Source organism: Bubalus bubalis, chromosome 16 (assembly GCF_019923935.1).
Source record: "Bubalus bubalis isolate 160015118507 breed Murrah chromosome 16, NDDB_SH_1, whole genome shotgun sequence".
In the NCBI taxonomy this organism is placed as follows: Eukaryota; Metazoa; Chordata; class Mammalia; order Artiodactyla; family Bovidae; genus Bubalus; species Bubalus bubalis.
In genome coordinates this window covers 42,757,473-42,774,808 of record NC_059172.1, presented here as the reverse complement: position 1 = coordinate 42,774,808, position 17,336 = coordinate 42,757,473, and the positions used below count along the sequence as shown (strand labels likewise).

The 17,336-nt window shown below is 37.8% G+C and overlaps 1 protein-coding gene across 4 annotated transcripts in view; it reads left to right on the top strand.

The window, feature by feature from the left end:
• SBF2 (SET binding factor 2) overlaps positions 1-17,336 on the top strand; it is a 509,682-nt gene that overhangs the window by 257,148 nt on the left and 235,198 nt on the right. For all 4 annotated transcript variants that reach the window (XM_025265781.3, XM_025265782.3, XM_044929499.2 and 1 more), the window contains one exon: positions 17,060-17,192. In XM_025265781.3, coding sequence (XP_025121566.1) covers positions 17,060-17,192 — 133 coding nt within the window. The remainder of the gene's footprint in view (positions 1-17,059; positions 17,193-17,336) is intronic.

The following is a 17,336-nucleotide window of genomic DNA, read 5'->3' as shown; positions in this document are numbered from 1 at the left end:
TCTTTCGCTGACATTTCATTTAGCATAGTGCCTTCGGGATCTATCCATGATGTCATGAAAGACAGTGTTTCCTTCCTTTCTCCAATGTATTATATATGTATTCTTTTCCATTCATCTGTTGATGGACACTTGGTTGTTTCCATGTCATGGCTATTGTAAATAATACTGCAGTGAACACATGAGTAGCTCTTAGAGATAGTGAGTTTATTTCCTTTGAATATGTACCCAGAAGTGGAATCACTGTATCAAATGGTAGTTCTATTTTTTTGTTTTTTTTTTTGAGAGCCTTCATATGGTTTTCCATAGTAGTTGGACCAATTTACATTCCCGCCAACAGTGTATAAGAGAGATCTCTTTTGTCTTTTGATAGTAGTCATTCTAACTGTTGTGAGATGATTTGCATTTCCTTGATGATTAATGAAGTTGAGCATCTTTTCATGTGCATGTCGGCATTTATATGTCTTCTTTGGAAAAATGTCTGTTTTTTTTAAGTCCTTTGCCCATTTTGTAGTCTTTCTTTTTTCCTTTTTGCTATTGAGTTATATGAAAGTGAAAGTGAAGTCTCTCAGTCGTGTCCGACTCCTTGCGACCCCATGGACTGTAGCCCACCAAGCTCCTCCATCCATGGGATTCTCCAGGCAAGAATACTGGAGTGGATTGCCATTTCTTTCTCCAAGGGATCAAACCCAGGGATCGAACCCAGGTCTCCCGCATTGCAGGGAGACGCTTTAAGCTCTGAGCTACCAGGGAATGTTGCAGAGTTATATGAGATCCTGTTATATTTTAGATATTAGTATCTTAGCAAATAGATGATTTGCATGTAATTTCTCCGGTTTATAGATTGCCTCTTCATTTTGCTGATTGTTTCTCCTGCTGTTCAGAAACTTTTTAGTTGGGTATAATCCCAGTTGTTTATTTTTGTATTTGCTGCTTGAGTTTTGGGTGTCACATCTAAAAAATCATTGCCAAGACCAGCATCAGGGAGCTTTTCCTCTGTTTCCTTTAGTAGTTTTATAGTTTGTTTCTTTTATTTATATATTTAATCTGTTTCATATTATTTTTTGTGAGTGGTGTGAGATAGGGGTCCAATTTCATTATTTTGCACATGAATATTCAGTTTTAGTTAAAGAGACTATTCCTTTCCCCATTGAATATTTTTGGGTTTTTGTCACGTATTAGTTCACTGTATATGTGTGAGTTTCTTTCTACACTCTGAATTCTATTTCATTGATCTATGTGTCTGTTTTTATGCCAATACTATACTTTTAAAAAAATATTATTGTAGCCTTAGAATACAGAGAAGGCAATGCCACCCCACTCCAGTACTCTTGCCTGGAAAATCCCATGGATGGAGGAGCCTGGTAGGCTGTCGTCCATGGGGTCACTAAAGAGTCAGACATGACTGAGAGACTTCCTTTTCACTTTTCACTTTCCTGCATTGGAGAAGGAAATGGCAACCCACTCCAGTGTTCTTGCCTGGAGAATCCCAGGTGCGGGGGAGCCTGGTGGGCTTCCGTCTATGGGGTCGCGCAGAGTCGGACATGACTAAAGTGACTTAGCAGCAGCAGCAGCAGCCTTAGAATATAGTTTAAAATCAGGAATTGTGAAACCTCCAACTGTGTCCTTTCTCAGAATTCCTTTGGCTATTCAGGGACTTTTATGGTTCATATGAATTTTAGGATTGATTTTTTTTCTATGCTTATTCAAATATAATTATCAGTTCAGTCACTCAGTAGTGTCTGACTTTTTGCGACCCCATGGACCACAGCATGCCAGGCCTCACTGTTCATCACTAACTCCTGGAGTGTATCCAAACTCATGTCCATTGAGTTGGTGATGCCATCCAACCATCTCATTTTCCATCGTCCCCTTCTCCTGCCTTCAATCTTTTCCAGTATCAGGGTCTTTTCAATAATTTTGATTAAATTGAATTTATAGGTGGTTTGATGTAGTATGGATATTTTAAGTGTTAATTCTTCTGAATTATGAATATGGGATATATTTCCATTCATTTATATCTTCCTCAGTTTCTTTTATCAAACTCTCATCAGTTTCAACATACAGATCTTTGCCTCCTTAGTTAAATTTATTCCTAAGTATTTTATTCATTTTGTTGCTACTATAAATGAGATTATTTTATTTCTTTTTCAAATAGTTTGTTGTTAGTGTGTAGAAATGCATCTGATTTTTCTATGTTGATTTTATATCCTACAACTTTGCTGAATTTGTTTATTAGTTCTAACAGTTCTCTGATGGAGTCTTTAGGATTTTCTGTATATATATATAAGATCATATAATCTGCAAACAAACTATTACTTCTTCCATTCTGATTTGATGCTTTCTATTTCATTTTCTTTCCTAATTGCCCTGGGTAAGATTTCCAGTACTGTGTTGAAAAGGAATGGGCACCCTTGTCTTACTCCTGATCTTAGCAGGAAAACTTTCATGCTTTCACTGTTAAATAAGATGTTAGCTGTGGACTTCTCATATCAGCATTTTTTATGTTGGGGTATGTTTTTTTCCATACTTAATTTTTTGAGAGTTTTTATCATGAAAGAATTTTGAATCAGATGTTTTTCTGCATGTATTGAGATAATCATAGGATTTTTTAATATTTAATTCTATTAATGTGGTATGTCACATTGATTAATTTGTATATGTTGAAATATCCTTGCATCCTGCAATTATATTCCACTTGATCATTGTGTATAGTCCTTTTAATACGGTATTGAATTCATTTTCCTGCTATTCTGTTGAGAATTTTCGTATATTATGTTAATCAGTAAGATTGGCCTACAGTTTTCTTTCCTATTGAGTCCTTACCTGGCTTTGTTATTCTGGTAATCCTGGCCTTAGGGATTGTTCCTTCCTTTTCAGTTTTTTGAAGGAGTTTGAGAAGAATTGGTATTCATTCTTCTTTAAATGTTTGGTGGAATTCACCAGTGAAACCATCTGGTCCAGGACTTTTCTCTGTTGGGAGGTTTTGGTTATAGTTTGAATCTCCTTACTCATTATTGGTCTGATCAAAATTTCTGTTTCCTCATGATCTCATCCTAGTGTACACTTTTTTATAGGCATACTTCTTTTTGCTTACCCATATGTAGCCAGTTTCTCATGGACTATTATTGAGTCAATATTTCTGTGTATTATCTCTAATACTAAGTAGAGATTTTTTTTTAAATTATTAAAATTGCTAGAGTTTTTTCTTCAGTTTATCTTCAGTCAGTTCAGTTCAGTTCAGTTGCTCAGTCATGTCCAACTCTTTGCCACCCCATGAATTGCAGCACGCCAGGCCTCCCTGTCCATCACCAACTCCTGGAGTTCACTCAGACTCATGTCCATCGAGTCGGTGATGCCATCCATCCATCTCATCCTCTGTCGTTCCCTTTTCCTCCTGCCCCCAATCCCTCCCAGCATCAGAGTCTTTTCCAATGAGTCAACTCTTTGCATGAGGTGGCCAAAGTACTGGAGCTTCAGCTTTAGCATCATGCCCTCCAAAGAACACCCAGGGCTGATCTCCTTCAGAATGGACTGATTGGATCTCCTTGCAGTTTATCTTACGAACATTATTTTTCCTTTTTATATAAACATCCTTAAAATGTTGATGGTAACCATACTTGCTATTCAGAAAGTTATTTCTGCTCTTAAATGTTTTAATGGAAAACTTCTGGCATTCTCTCTTTTGTCTTCCTCTGGAAAAGCTTCTGGTTGTAATGCTATATAATTATTCTTAAAATGATATTAACTTTTATAAGTGTATCAAAACTAATTTATGTTCCTGAAAAGAAAGAAGAAAAATTATTAGAGGAAAGAATGAAGGCTTAAGTTGTGGAAAATTCTTCTCTTTAAAGGTAACACCTTTAAGAATATGTTGACTGGTAAATTTATGAACCACATGATTAATGCATCAGTTGTAGAATGATTTTTGTCCTTTTTCCTTAAATGATCAAAATCTAGAGTCTTGGATCACATTACTGTTTTCGTTTAGTTTTCCTAGATCATTCATGTAACATTAGTACTTGATTTAGTCTTTTTCTCAATTACAATTGAAAAGATGAGGTAGCCATTTTCATTTTTATTATATGTAATTTAACACGTAGTTGGAGAATTTGTGGGCACAAAAGTTTAGATCATTACTGTAAATGGAATATTGTGCTCTAGGTAGAAAAGGAAGAAATAGGAAATTTAATGTTTTACTGTAACTATATGTATTATTAATCATTTTGAGATAGTTGGATTGTCAGCTTTTTGTCTTGAGGTTTTGAAACACATTAAATCTTCTCACTAGTCTGTCTGGAGCACTTTTCTGAAGATACTTCTTACCATGTCTACTTTATTCCAGAGTCCAAACAAAATTTCTATAATGCCTATCTACAGGAGTATAATTTTTTTGTCAAATACTTAGAGAACCATTACCATATGTAAAGTCCTATGCTAGTCACTAGGGATGTAAAGATAAAACAGTCTCATCCTCTTCTCCCAGATAATACTTTTACATGTTTTAAAAATTATAGTACACTGTAATTAATGCAATAATAGAGATACTAAGAGTTAACTTTTACTAGCTAGAAAAGTGGAAGGACATTCCAGGCAGAGAGAAAGATGTAAGCAATGATATAGAGCCATGATAGGCATTCATGAAATAATAAGATATTTGATGAAGCTTGAGCATTCAGAAGTGGTCACAATGTTATCAGGAAACTGATTGCTTTCTTTTAAAAATTAAACATTTAATATTTATGCTTGGTTTATAAAGGAAGCTCTTCAAAATACCAAATACTAATAGTCATGACCAATGGGTTGTTGATTAATGTACTCCGCTTGCTAGAATCATACATAAATAAAATATTTAATATCTGCTTGCTACATGATATCATTTGAGGACAGTTCAGAAGAATCCTGATTCAAAGGATTTTCCATTTTCATTTTATTGTGTTTAAATACTAACACTAAATGGGTAAAGGCTACCACTAAATGGGCTTCCCTGGTGGCTCAGCAGTAAAGACTCTGCCTGCCCGTGCAGGAGACTGAGTTCAACCCCTCAGTCGGGAAGATCCCCTGGAGAAGGAAATGGTACCCTTTCCAGTATTCCTGCCTGGGAAATCCCATGGACAGAGGAGCCTGGTAGGCTACAGTCCACAGGGTCACAAAGAGTCAGGAACAAATGAAGCGACTTGGCATGCACGCAAAGTGTATTTAATTCATGTCACATTCAAGGGAATAAAAATGTTCATAACCACTAAAATACACCCATGTATAGTTGCCCAATTGAGTTACATTTCTTAGTTATTTTTTTACTTAGATTTCCATTTATAACATATTTGGAAATAATATACTGAATTTGTAACAAATATGAAACATTGCCTCTCAGTGGTAGTTACAGAACTTAACTGTATAAAGTATTAGATAATCTGAGAGGGTAGGGATTTTATTTTTCTTCATTATTGTATTCCTAGTATCTGGAGCATAGTGGTGGTGGTTATTGTTCAGCTGCTCATTCATGTCCAACTCCGTGTCCCCATGAACTGCAGCATGCCAGGCTTCCCTGTTCACCACCAACTCCTGGATCTTGTTCAAACTCTTGTCCATTGAAGTGGTAATGCCATCCAGCCATCTCATCCTCTGCTGTCAACTCCTCCTCCTGCCTTCAATCTTTCCCAGCATCAGAGTCTTCCAGTGAGTTACTTCTTCACATCAGGTGACCAAAGTATTGGAGCTTCAGCTTCAACATCAGCCCTTGCAGTGAATATTCAGAGTTGCTTTCCTTTAGGATTGACGGTTTGATCTCCTTCCAGTCCAAGGGACTCTCAAGAGTCTTCTCCAGCACCACAGTTCCAAAGCATCAGTTCTTCAGTGCTCAGCCTTCTTTATGGTCCAACTCTCACATCCATACATGACTACTGGAAAAACCATAGCTTTGACTAGATGGACCTTTGTTGGCAAAGTGATATCTCTGCTTTTTAATATGCTGTCTAGGTTTGTTATAGTTTTTATTCCAAGGAGCAAGCGTGTTTTAATTTCATGGTTGCAGTTACCATCTGCAGTGATTTTGGAGCCCAAGAACATGAAGTCTGTCACTGATTCCATTGCTTCCCCATCTATATGCCATGAAGTGATGGGACCAGATGCAATGATCTTAATTCTTTGAATGTTGAATTTTAAGCCAGCTTTTTCACTCTCTTTCACTTTCATCAAGAAGTTCTTTAATTCCTCTTTGCTTTTTGCCATTTGGGTAGTGTTATCTGCGTTTTTGAGGTTGTTGATATTTCTCCTGGGAATTATGATTCCAGCTTGTGCTTCATCCAGCCCAGCATTTTGCATGATGTACCCTGCATATAAGTTAAATAAGCAGGATGACAATATACAGCCTTGATGTACTCCTTTCCCGATTTGAACAAGTCCATTGTTCCACGTCCAGTTCTATCTGTTGCTTCTTGACCTGCATACAGGTTTCTCAGGAGGCAGGTATGGTGGTCTGGAATTCCTACCTTTTTAAGAATTTTCCACAGTTTGTTGTGATCCATATGGTCACAACACTGTAGTCAATAAAGCAAAAGTAAATGTTTTCCTGGAATTCCTGGATGTTTTTCTGGAATGCTTTTTCTGTGATTCCACAGATGTTGGCGATTTGATCTCTGATTCCTCTCCCTTTACTAAATCCAGCTTGTACATCTGGCAGTTCTCGGTTCACATACTGGTGAAGTCTATCTTGAAGGATTTTGAGCATTACCAGGATTACTCACGTGAATTGAGTGAAGTTGTGTGGTAGTTTGAATATTCTTTGATCTGTAGTATTTCCCATTCTTTGTTATCCTCTATTTCTTTTCATTGTTCACTTAAGAAGGCTTTCTTATCTGTCCTTGCTATTCTTTCAAACTCTACATTCAAGTTTTTCCTTTTCTCCTTTGCTTTTCTCTTCTCTTCTTTTTCTCAGCTTTTTGTAAGGCCTCCTCAGACAACCATTTTGCCTTGTTGCATTTCTTTTTCTTGTAGGCTTTCAACAAATAGTGATCAAATGAATGGGAAATATCCTTTTTCATGACTTTTGTTAAGCCATGACCATTATAACATTTTCTCCATTGTGGATTGACAGAATTATAGTAAATTCTTTAAGGCTTTTGGAAATATAACCTGCCAAGAAAACCAGGACCTTCAATTCCTCAATTTGCCCATTTGAAAGCTGAGACATAGTGTTCTATTTGTATAACATATCTTTATTATTCAGAGAAGGGGAGGTTTCTGGAGAGAAGTTTGTGGTGTTGTTTTTTCAAAGCAAGAAACAAATACCTTCATTAATGTTTGATGTTATGAATTTTAGATCTTTAACCCCCAAAGAAAAGTTAAGATCAGGAAGTAATTTTTCAGAATGTTTTACTATTTGGACAGTCAACAGGATGTGTATGTATCATTGTAGTCAAATCAGTAGAAATTATCACTGGAATGTTTGCTTTTCATACTGTTTTTCTCTCCTGTTATTGTGTAGCTTTGGATAGACGTTGGCTACTGAAGACTAGGAAACATTCAAGGTTATTTAAAAAACTGATTATGACTAGCAGTTCAAGGATAATGAAGCCAGCAACAAGTGTTGCTAGTTAGGAATAAAAACATCAATGTAATTTAATTTCTTAAAATGTTTGAGATTGTTAATTATCTAAAACTTAAAGCATGTGATGTTTAAAAATGCAAAATTTATGCTGTCCAGTAGTTAGTCACAGGTAAATTTTATTTTATATTATGGATGAGGTGGTTGGATGGCATCACCGACTTGATGGACATGAGTTTGAGCAAGCTCCAGGAGTTGGTGACGGACAGGGAAGCCTGGCATTCTGCAGTCCATGGGGTCACAAAGAGTCAGACACAACTGAGCAACTGAACTGAAATAATTTTCTGGATAATGAAAAACTTACCCTTTAAGCATTAGACTGTTACCCCTAACTCATTTCTAATACATGAGATGTTATCCTTTAGTAGTAAATATAGTGTAATATTTCACTCCTTGCTGTCACAAATTGATTCTACTAATGTAAGCTCTCTAAGGAGAGCTGTATACCTTCCTTCTTCGCTTTTTATCTAATACTACATGATGCTTGCCATGACTTTTATTTTCTGATGGATTATCAAAATAGGTTTATTTTTTTGTGGGTATTACAGTGGGTTCAGAGGGGAGTAGAGAGGGAAAAGTTCTTCTCCAGAGTCTTCAGGGGAAAAGTTTGGATTCCTTCCTAATGGTATACAGACTCTTCATGAACCCGGCCTTGGCAAAACTCCTCGTAGGTCTTCTGAATGCCTTTCCCTCCCTCAGTCCTTTGTTTCTTTGCATGTGGTCGTCTGTCAACTTTGAAAGTCTTACTGATCTCGCTTCCCTAACTCTAACTGCTGCTTATCCTTAAAACTGCAACTTGAGTGTCAATTCCTTTAGGTGGGCCCAGTGTAACCATAAAGGTCCTTAAAAGATGGAAGAGGGAGATATAGTGTGAGAGTGGTGCACTCTGATTCACACAAGAGGGAAAGACTCAACCGGCCTTACCAGCTTTGATGATGGAAGGGGGCCACGAGCTCAAGAATGCAGGCAATTGCTAGAAGCTGGGAAACCCAGGAGTAGGGCTTCTGAGTTTTAAGCCATTAAGTTTGTGGAAATTTGTTACAATAGCCATTGGAAATTACTACACTACAGACTTTTTTAAATATAAATTTTAATTTTTAAATACCTGGACTCACAAGAAGTTGCTAAAATGGTAGAGCAAATTCTAAAGTTTTGACTTCTCCAAACTTACTTCGATCTCACATCCTCAGAAAATAGTATTAGACCAATCATGATCAAAAGAGGCAAAATATATTAAAACTGAAGACATACAGAAGCAAATAAACTCCACTTTTTTTAAACTTTTATCAAAATGTACTTGCTTTACAATATTGTGTTAGTTTCTACTGTACAGCAAAGTGAATCACCTATATGTATTCATACTTTCTCTCTTTTTTGGATTTATATCCCATTTAGGTCACCACAGAGCACTGAGTAGAGTTCCCTGTGCTACACAGTGGATTCTGCTCAGTTATCTTAGTAGTATGTATATGTCAGTCCCAATCTCCCAGTTCATCCCAAGCCCCCTTCTCCCCAATGGTGTCCATACCTTTGTTCTGTGCATCTGTATGTCTGTTTCTGCTTTGCAAATAGGTTCATTTGTACCATTTTCCTGAATTCCACATATATATGGAGTTGTAAAGCAGAGACATTGGGAGAAGGCAATGGCACCCCACTCCAGTACTCTTGCCTGGAAAATCCCATGGGTGGAGGAGCCTGGTAGGCTGCAGTCCATGGGGGCGCAAAGAGTCGGACACGACTGAGCAACTTCACTTTCACTTTTCACTTTCATGCATTGGAGAAGGAAATGGCAACCCACTCCAGTGTTCTTGCCTGGAGAATCCCAGGGACGGGGGAGCCTGGTGGGCTGCCGTCTATGGGGTTGCACAGAGTTGGACACGACTGAAGCAACTTAGCAGCAAAGCAGAGACATTACTTTGCCAACAAAGGTCTGTCTAGTCAAGGCTATGGTTTTTCCAGTGGTCATGTATTGATGTGAGAGTTGGACTGTGAAGAAAGCTGAGTGCCAAAGAACTGATGCTTTTGAACTGTGGTGTTGGAGAAGACTCTTGAGAGTCCCTTGCAAGGAGATCCAACCAGTCCATTCTGAAGGAGATCAACCCTGGGATTTCTTTGGAAGGAATGATGCTAAAACTGAAACTCCAGTACTTTGGCCACCTCGTGCGAAGAGTTGACTCATTGGAAAAGACTCTGTCTGTCAGATGCAGACTCTGTCAGCATCTCTGATGCTGGGAGGGATTGGGGGCAGGAGGAGAAGGGGACTACAGAGGATGAGATGGCTGGATGGCATCACTGACTCCATGGACGTGAGTCTGAGTGAACTCCAGGAGTTGGTGATGGACAGGGAGGCCTGGCGTGCTGCGATTCATGGGGTCGCAAAGTCAGACACAACTGAGCGACTGAACTGAACTGAATTGAACTGAAGGTTTGGGAAATGAAGGTTTGGAGAGCAGGTTGCTTGTTAATTTCCTGTAGTCTGTCTCCTCACTCAGCCATTAGCTCTAGTAAGACAGGAACTGTGACTATTTTGTGGGCTAATGCATGCCCCAGGGCTCAGGACAGTGTCAGATATATGGTAGGCACACAGTAAATGTTTGTTGAATAAATGAATAATAAAGTCACCTAGAAAGTTACGGACAACCAAAACAGGAATCCAAGGCTTGGCTCCCCCAAGCCGGGCTCTATCCGTTGAACCAGGAAACCTAGATTACAGAGCGAGGCTGCTGCCGTTGTTCAGTCGCTCAGTCATGTCTGATTATTTGCAGCCCCATGGACTGCAGACTGCCAGGCTTCCCTGTCCTTCACCATCTCTTGGAGCTTGCTCAAACTCATATCCATTGAGTCAGTGATGCCATCCAAACATCTCATCCTCTGTCGTCCCCTTCTCCTCCTGCCTTCAGTCTTTTCAAGCATCAGGGTCTTTTCAAATGAGTCAGCTCTTCGCATCAGATGGCCAAAGTATTGGAGCTTGAGCTTCAACATCAGTCCTTCCAGTGAATATTCAGGACTGATCTCCTTTAGAATGGACTGGTTGGATCTCCTTTCACTCCAAGGGACTCTCAAGAATTCTCCAACACCACAGTTCAAAAGCATCAATTCTTTGGCACTCAGTCTCACATCCATACGTAACTACTGGAAAAACCATAGCTTTGACTAGACGGACCTTTGTAGGCAAAGAAATGTCTCTGCTTTTTAATACACTGTCTAGGTTGGTCATAGCTTTTCTTCCAAGTACTAAGTGTCTGTTAATTTCATGGCTGTGGTCACTGTCCACATTGACTTTGGAGCCCAAGAACATAAAGTCTGTCACTGTTTTCACTGTTACCCCATCTATTTGCCATGAAGTGATAGGACCAGATACCATGATCTTTGTTTTTTTAATATTTAGTTTTAAGCCAGCTTTTTCACTCTCCTCTTTCACCTTCATCAAAAGGCTTTTTAATTCCTCTGCTTTTTGCAGTAAGGTTGGTGTCATCTGCGTGTCCAACTCTCTGCGACCCCATGGACTGTAGCCCACCAGGCTTTTCTGTCCATGGAATTCTCCAGGCAAGAATACTGAAGTGGATAGCCATTCTTTTCTCCTGCATTGTAGGCAGATTCTTTACCATCTGAGCCATCAGGAAAGCCCCCAATATAAGATTTAGCAAATGAAAAAATGTGTTTATGTAATCAGGATCCAGGGTTTTCAGTGGAAAAAGGAACATAGAAATATGTATTGGAGTTAGTTGGGAGACTCTGTGAGAACAGATTGGAACTGAAAGTAATGATATGGACTTGGATTTCTCAAATACATGTATATGGATCTATATGTATGTGTGTGTCTGTCTATATGCAAGTATATGTGTTCATATATGTGCATGTATCTACTCTTATCTGTAAAAGTAACCCCAAAACAAAGATACCTTGGCAGAAATGATCTAACATTTACCCTAATACTCTCAATTCTTGATTTTTAAAAGCCATTTCTAATGGAAGGAACCAAGCCTCCTTGGAGAGGTGACTAACTTCAGAGCAGGGACAGAGGAGGTAAAATATGAGCCTGGATTATTTTGTCAAGCTAGAAAGTAAGAAAGAACTTAAAAAAGAAAGGGTTCATATCATAGGGACACAGGAACTAGGTTAAAGGGGTGACCGTTGTCTAAGTTTAGGACTTAATGGGCACAAACATAGTTAAGATCAGTAATAACTTATAGAATGTTGAAATAAAAAAATAGAAATCCATGAGTCTATACTGATGATGGATATATAAATAAGCAGGTAATGGGGGAATAAATGAGAGTTCTGATTATTGCTGAATGTTAAGTGCTAATTTCTAACTGGTTGAATGCGATTTGCAACAGCATTTTATAATCATAATAGTAAAGATGGATTATAATCATAATAGTAAAGACTATCTTAAAAAAAAAAACAACTAGAAACCAATACAAGAATAAAACTTGTAAATTCACAAATGTATGGAGATTACACAAAATGTTCTTAAACAACCAGTGGGTCAATGAAAAAATCAAAAGGGAAATCAAAAGTATCATGAGACAAATGAATATGGAAAAGCAAACACCACAACTTCCACGATGCAGCAAATTGAGATGTAAGAGGGATGTTAATGGTGATCAATATCTGCACTAAGAAAAAGGAAAGGTCTCAAACATCCTAAGTTTACCTTCCAAGGAATTAGAAAAAGAAGAACTAATGAAATCTGAAGTTAGTAAAGGAAGGAAATAACTAAGATCAGAGCAAAAATAAATGAAACAGAATGAAAAGACAGTAGGAAAGATGAGTGAAACTAAAACCTGTTTGTTTTTTTTTTAAGATAGGTGAAATTATAAACCTGTAGCTAGACTAGGAGAAAAAGAGAAGACTCAAATACAGGCAAATACGAAAGAGGGGTCGTTACTGATGATACCACAGAAACACTATGGATGATAGGCAACCACTGTGATGACACCAATAAGAGATAACCTGGAAGGATGGATACCTTCCTAGAAACATAAACCTACCGAAACAGGAGAACAAAGAAACAGGAAGTCCGAACAGGACCGTTATTAACAAGGAGACTGAATCAGTAATCAAAAACATCCCTAAAAGAAAAGTCCAGGACCACACAGCTTCACTGGATGAGTCCAGTGAAAAATTTGAAGAATTAATAGCTGTATATTAGAGACTCTTCTGAAAAACCGAGGAAGTGGGAGCTCTTCCAAACTCATTTTACAAGGCCAGCATTACCCTAATACCAAAGTCAGACGTGGACACTCTGAGAAAAGGAAGCTACAGGTTTAGCGTTTTGAATTTAGATGCAAAAATCTTCAACAAAATATTGGCAATCCAAATTCTACAATATGGTAAAGGATCATAGAACGTGATTGAGTAGGATATACTCCTTGGGATGATTCAGTAAGCAAATCAATAAATTGTTCTCTTTGAAATGGTTAATTTTATGGTATGTGAATTTCATCTCAATGAAAATAATTTAATGCTGTGGAAATGCTCCATCCTAAGCGACAAAGCACAGCACAGCAAAGAAACAGGACACCTAAATGAAATCATTAAGCTTAGAATGAATCCTGATGGTAGGGGAAAAGTTCCAAAGAATAATTTTGTGTCAGAATGAAACAAAATGAGAATACATATGTAAGATTAGATTTAAAATATTCAGTTTAGTCACTCAGTCGTGTCCAACTCTGTGACCCCATAGACTACAGCATGCCAGGCTTCATTGTCCATCACCAATTCCCAGAGCTTGTTCAAACTCATGTCCATCCAGTCAGTGATGCTATCCAACCATCTCATCATCTGTCATCCCCTCCTCCTGCCTTCAGTCTTTCCCAGCATCAGGGTCTTTTCCAATGAGTCAGTTCTTCGCATCAGGTAGCCAAAGTATTGGAGGTTCAGCTTTAGCATCAGTCCTTCCAGTGAATATTCAGGACTGATTTCCTTTAGGATGGACTGGTAAGATCTCCTTGCAGTCCAAGGGACTCTCAAGAGTCTCCTCCAACACCACAGTTCAAAAGCATCAATTCTTCTGTGCTCAGCTTTCTTTCTAGTACAACTCTCACATCCATACATGACTACTGGAAAACCATAGCTTTGACTAGACAGACCTTTGTTGGCAAAGTACTGTCTCTGCTTTTTAATATGCTGTCTAAGTTGGTCATAGCTTTTCTTCCCAGGAGCAAGCGTCTTTTAATTTCATGGCTGCAGTCACCATCTACAGTGATTTTGGATTAGACTTAAAATATTGCAACATGTTAAATTTGCTGAGGAGGATAACCATACTGTGGTTAAGGAAGCTTTCATCTTTATTCTTAGGAAGAACATGCTGACATATTTAAGGGTGAATGTCATGATGTGTACAGTCACACGGGTCAGAAAATGTGTATGTGGTTTTAGAAAGAGGCAGGGCATGCTTACACATAAAGTACAAATGTTAAAGCAAATGGAGCAGAATTCAACATTAGGTGAATCACTGTGAGGGATATTTGGGTGCTCTGTGCACTGTTCTTGCAGCTTTTTTTTAAGCTTTAATTATTTCCAAAGAAAAATATTTAATGTTATCTATTAGGTGGCTCAGTGGTAAAGAATCTGCATACCAGTGCAGGAAACACAAGAGACACGTGTTCAATCCCTGTGTTGCAAAGATCCCCTGCAGAAGGAAATGGCAACCTTCTCCAGTATTCTTGTTTGGGAAATTCCATGGACAGAGGAGCCTGGAGGGCTACAGTCCACAGGGTCACAAAGGGTCCAAAACGACTGAACAACTGAACACACACATGTTATTCAGTTTAATAAGTGTGGTATCATAAATATAGTTCAAACTTCTTACATATGCCACCTCATCCCAGAGATAATACTATCCTTTATTCGGTTCTTTTTATTCCCGGATATATCTTTAGACAGTCTATGTTTGTATTGATATATACCTGAACGGTATATAGTAGCATTTTGTATGGTTTTAAGCAATATATAAATGCTATCATTCTATAGAATCACTTTATACCATACTTTCCTCACTCAACATTATATTTAGGAGAGTTGTTTATGTTGATATATTAGCACTAGCTCTCTTATTTTCAGGTTGTAAAGGTATCCCCAAAGTCTTAGTGATGTTTTAACCTTAAAGTCACAGGTATAACTGTTATAGACCTACCCTCTACAAAAGCCATATCACTTGAAAATATTTAAATTTCTTTAATAATTATTTCATTTTATAAATTTTGAATAATAAAATTTTAGTTTTTTGTTTCAGTCCACATTTGCCATCTTCAGTCAGAAGTTTCAGTTCAGTTCAGTCGCTCAGTCGTGTCTGACTCTTTGCAACCCCATGAATCGCAGCACGCCAGGCCTCCCTGTCCATCACCACCTCCCGGAGTTCACTCAGATTCATGTCCATCGAGTCAGTGATGCCATCCAGCCATCTCATCCTCTGTCGTCCCCTTCTCCTCCTGCCCCCAAACCCTCCCAGCATCAGAGTCTTTTCCAATGAGTCAACTCTTCACATGAGGTGGCCAAAGTACTGGAGTTTCAGCTTCAGCATCATTCCTTCCAAAGAAATCCCAGGGCTGATCTCCTTCAGAATGGACTGGTTGGATCTCCTTGCAGTCCAAGGGACTCTCAAGAGTCTTCTCCAACACCACAGTTCAAAACCATCAATTCTTCGGCGCTCAGCTTTCTTCACAGTCCAACTCTCACATCCATACATGACCACTGGAAAAACCATAGCCTTGACTAGACGGACCTTTGTTGGCAAAGTAATGTCTCTGCTTTTGAGTGTGCTATCTAGGTTGGTCATAACTTTTCTTCCAAGGAGTAAGCGTCTTTTAATTTCATGGCTGCAGTCACCATCTGCAGTGATTTTGGAGCCCCCAAAAATAAAGTCTGACACTGTTTCCACTGTTTCCCCATCTATTTCCCATGAAGTGATGGGACCAGATGCCATGATCTCAGTTTTCTGAATGTTGAGTTTTAAGCCAACTTTTTTACTCTCCTCTTTCACCTTCATCAAGAGGCTTTTGAGTGCCTCTTCACTTTCTGCCATAAGGGTGGTGTCATCTGCATATCTGAGGTTATTGATATTTCTCCCAGCAATCTTGATTCCAGCTTGTGCTTCTTCCAGCCCAGTGTTTCTCATGATGTACTCTGCATATAAGTTAAATAAGCAGGGTGACAATATATAGCCTTGACGTACTCCTTTTCCTATTTGGAACCAGTCTGTTGTTCCATGTCCAGTTCTAACTGTTGCTTCCTGAGCTGCATACAAATTTCTCAAGAGGCAGGTCAGGTGGTCTGGTATTCCCATCTCTTTCAGAATTTTCCACAGTTCATTGTGATCCACACAGTCAAAGGCTTTGGCATAGTCAATAAAGCAGAAATAGATGTTTTTCTGGAACTCTCTTGCTTTTTCCATGATCCAGCAGATATTGGCAATTTGGTCTCTGGTTCCTCTGCCTTTTCTAAAACCAGCTTGAACAACTGGAAGTTCACGGTTCATGTATTAATTTTTAGTAAATTAAACTTAAATTTTACTATAATTTATTATTCATTCTTATATTTGGGATGTATCCCCTTTTTTCATTGTTTAAAAACTTCTGCAATGTTCCTTTTTGTACCTTATCTTCTTGGGTACACATGAAAGTTTCTATAATAAATAACTCAAAATGGAATTATTAGAATTATTACATTTTCTAGATACCAGGGTATGTGCATGTGCATCTTAACTTTATTTATATTCGTCACAGCAGTGTATATGATAATCCCTTTCCCTACCATCTTCATAAACACTTAGAATTGTCAAACTCTAATGTTGGCTATTGTAGTAGGTTTAAAATCATACCTCCTGAATTTTTGAGTTTGAATTTTTCTGATTATTAAAAGTGTTGGAGCTTCTTTTCATGTTAATCAGCCATTTTGATTTCCTCTTGTGTAAATTATAAATTCATATTATTCTCCTATGTTGCTTTTTCCTTGCTTTTAGAGGAGATTTTTTTTTTAATTGTCAACTATATGCTATTTCCATGAATTAGAGAAAGGGTGATGTGAAAAGTTGGAAAAAAAAAATATACTAGGAAAATTTCAACAACAAAACTTGTTTGGTTATGTTAAAATCAGACAAATTAACTTTAAAAGGGAAAAAAGTTGTTAGAACAAGGCCAAGCATCTAAGATAGAAATTTATGTACAGACCTTAGAGATGAAGTTGAAAAGAAGGTAATAGTATATTTCCAATTAACTAATATATTCAATGAGTGTATGCTGATTTGAAGAATAAGACAAACAAAACTGAAAGTTTGGGAAAACAAATACCCATAGGCTCTTTGGAATTCATAGTTTAACTAAATATTTTTCTTTAGAGATTTTTTTAAGTATTGGCTTTTTCATTCCATGTAATTCTAAGGCTATGTTTCTTGGCAGCACATAATAAAATTAAATGCATTTGGTAAGCCTTTGCTCTTTGTGTTTTCAGGAATTCAGAATGTCCTCAGTCTCTTTTGTGCGGTCCTTACAGAAAATAAGGTTCTCTTCCATTCTGCAAGTTTCCAGAGACTTAGTGATGCTTGTAGAGCCCTGGAGTCATTAATGTTTCCTCTTAAATATAGGTGAGGGTTTTTATTTGGTGTTTTTATTTATTCCCAGATTATGCATTACTTATCAGTGATCAATCAAAACATCATTTCACAACAGTTTTGAACAACAAGAGCATATTTTACAAAGTTATGCTGTTATAAGAGTCATGATTCTGA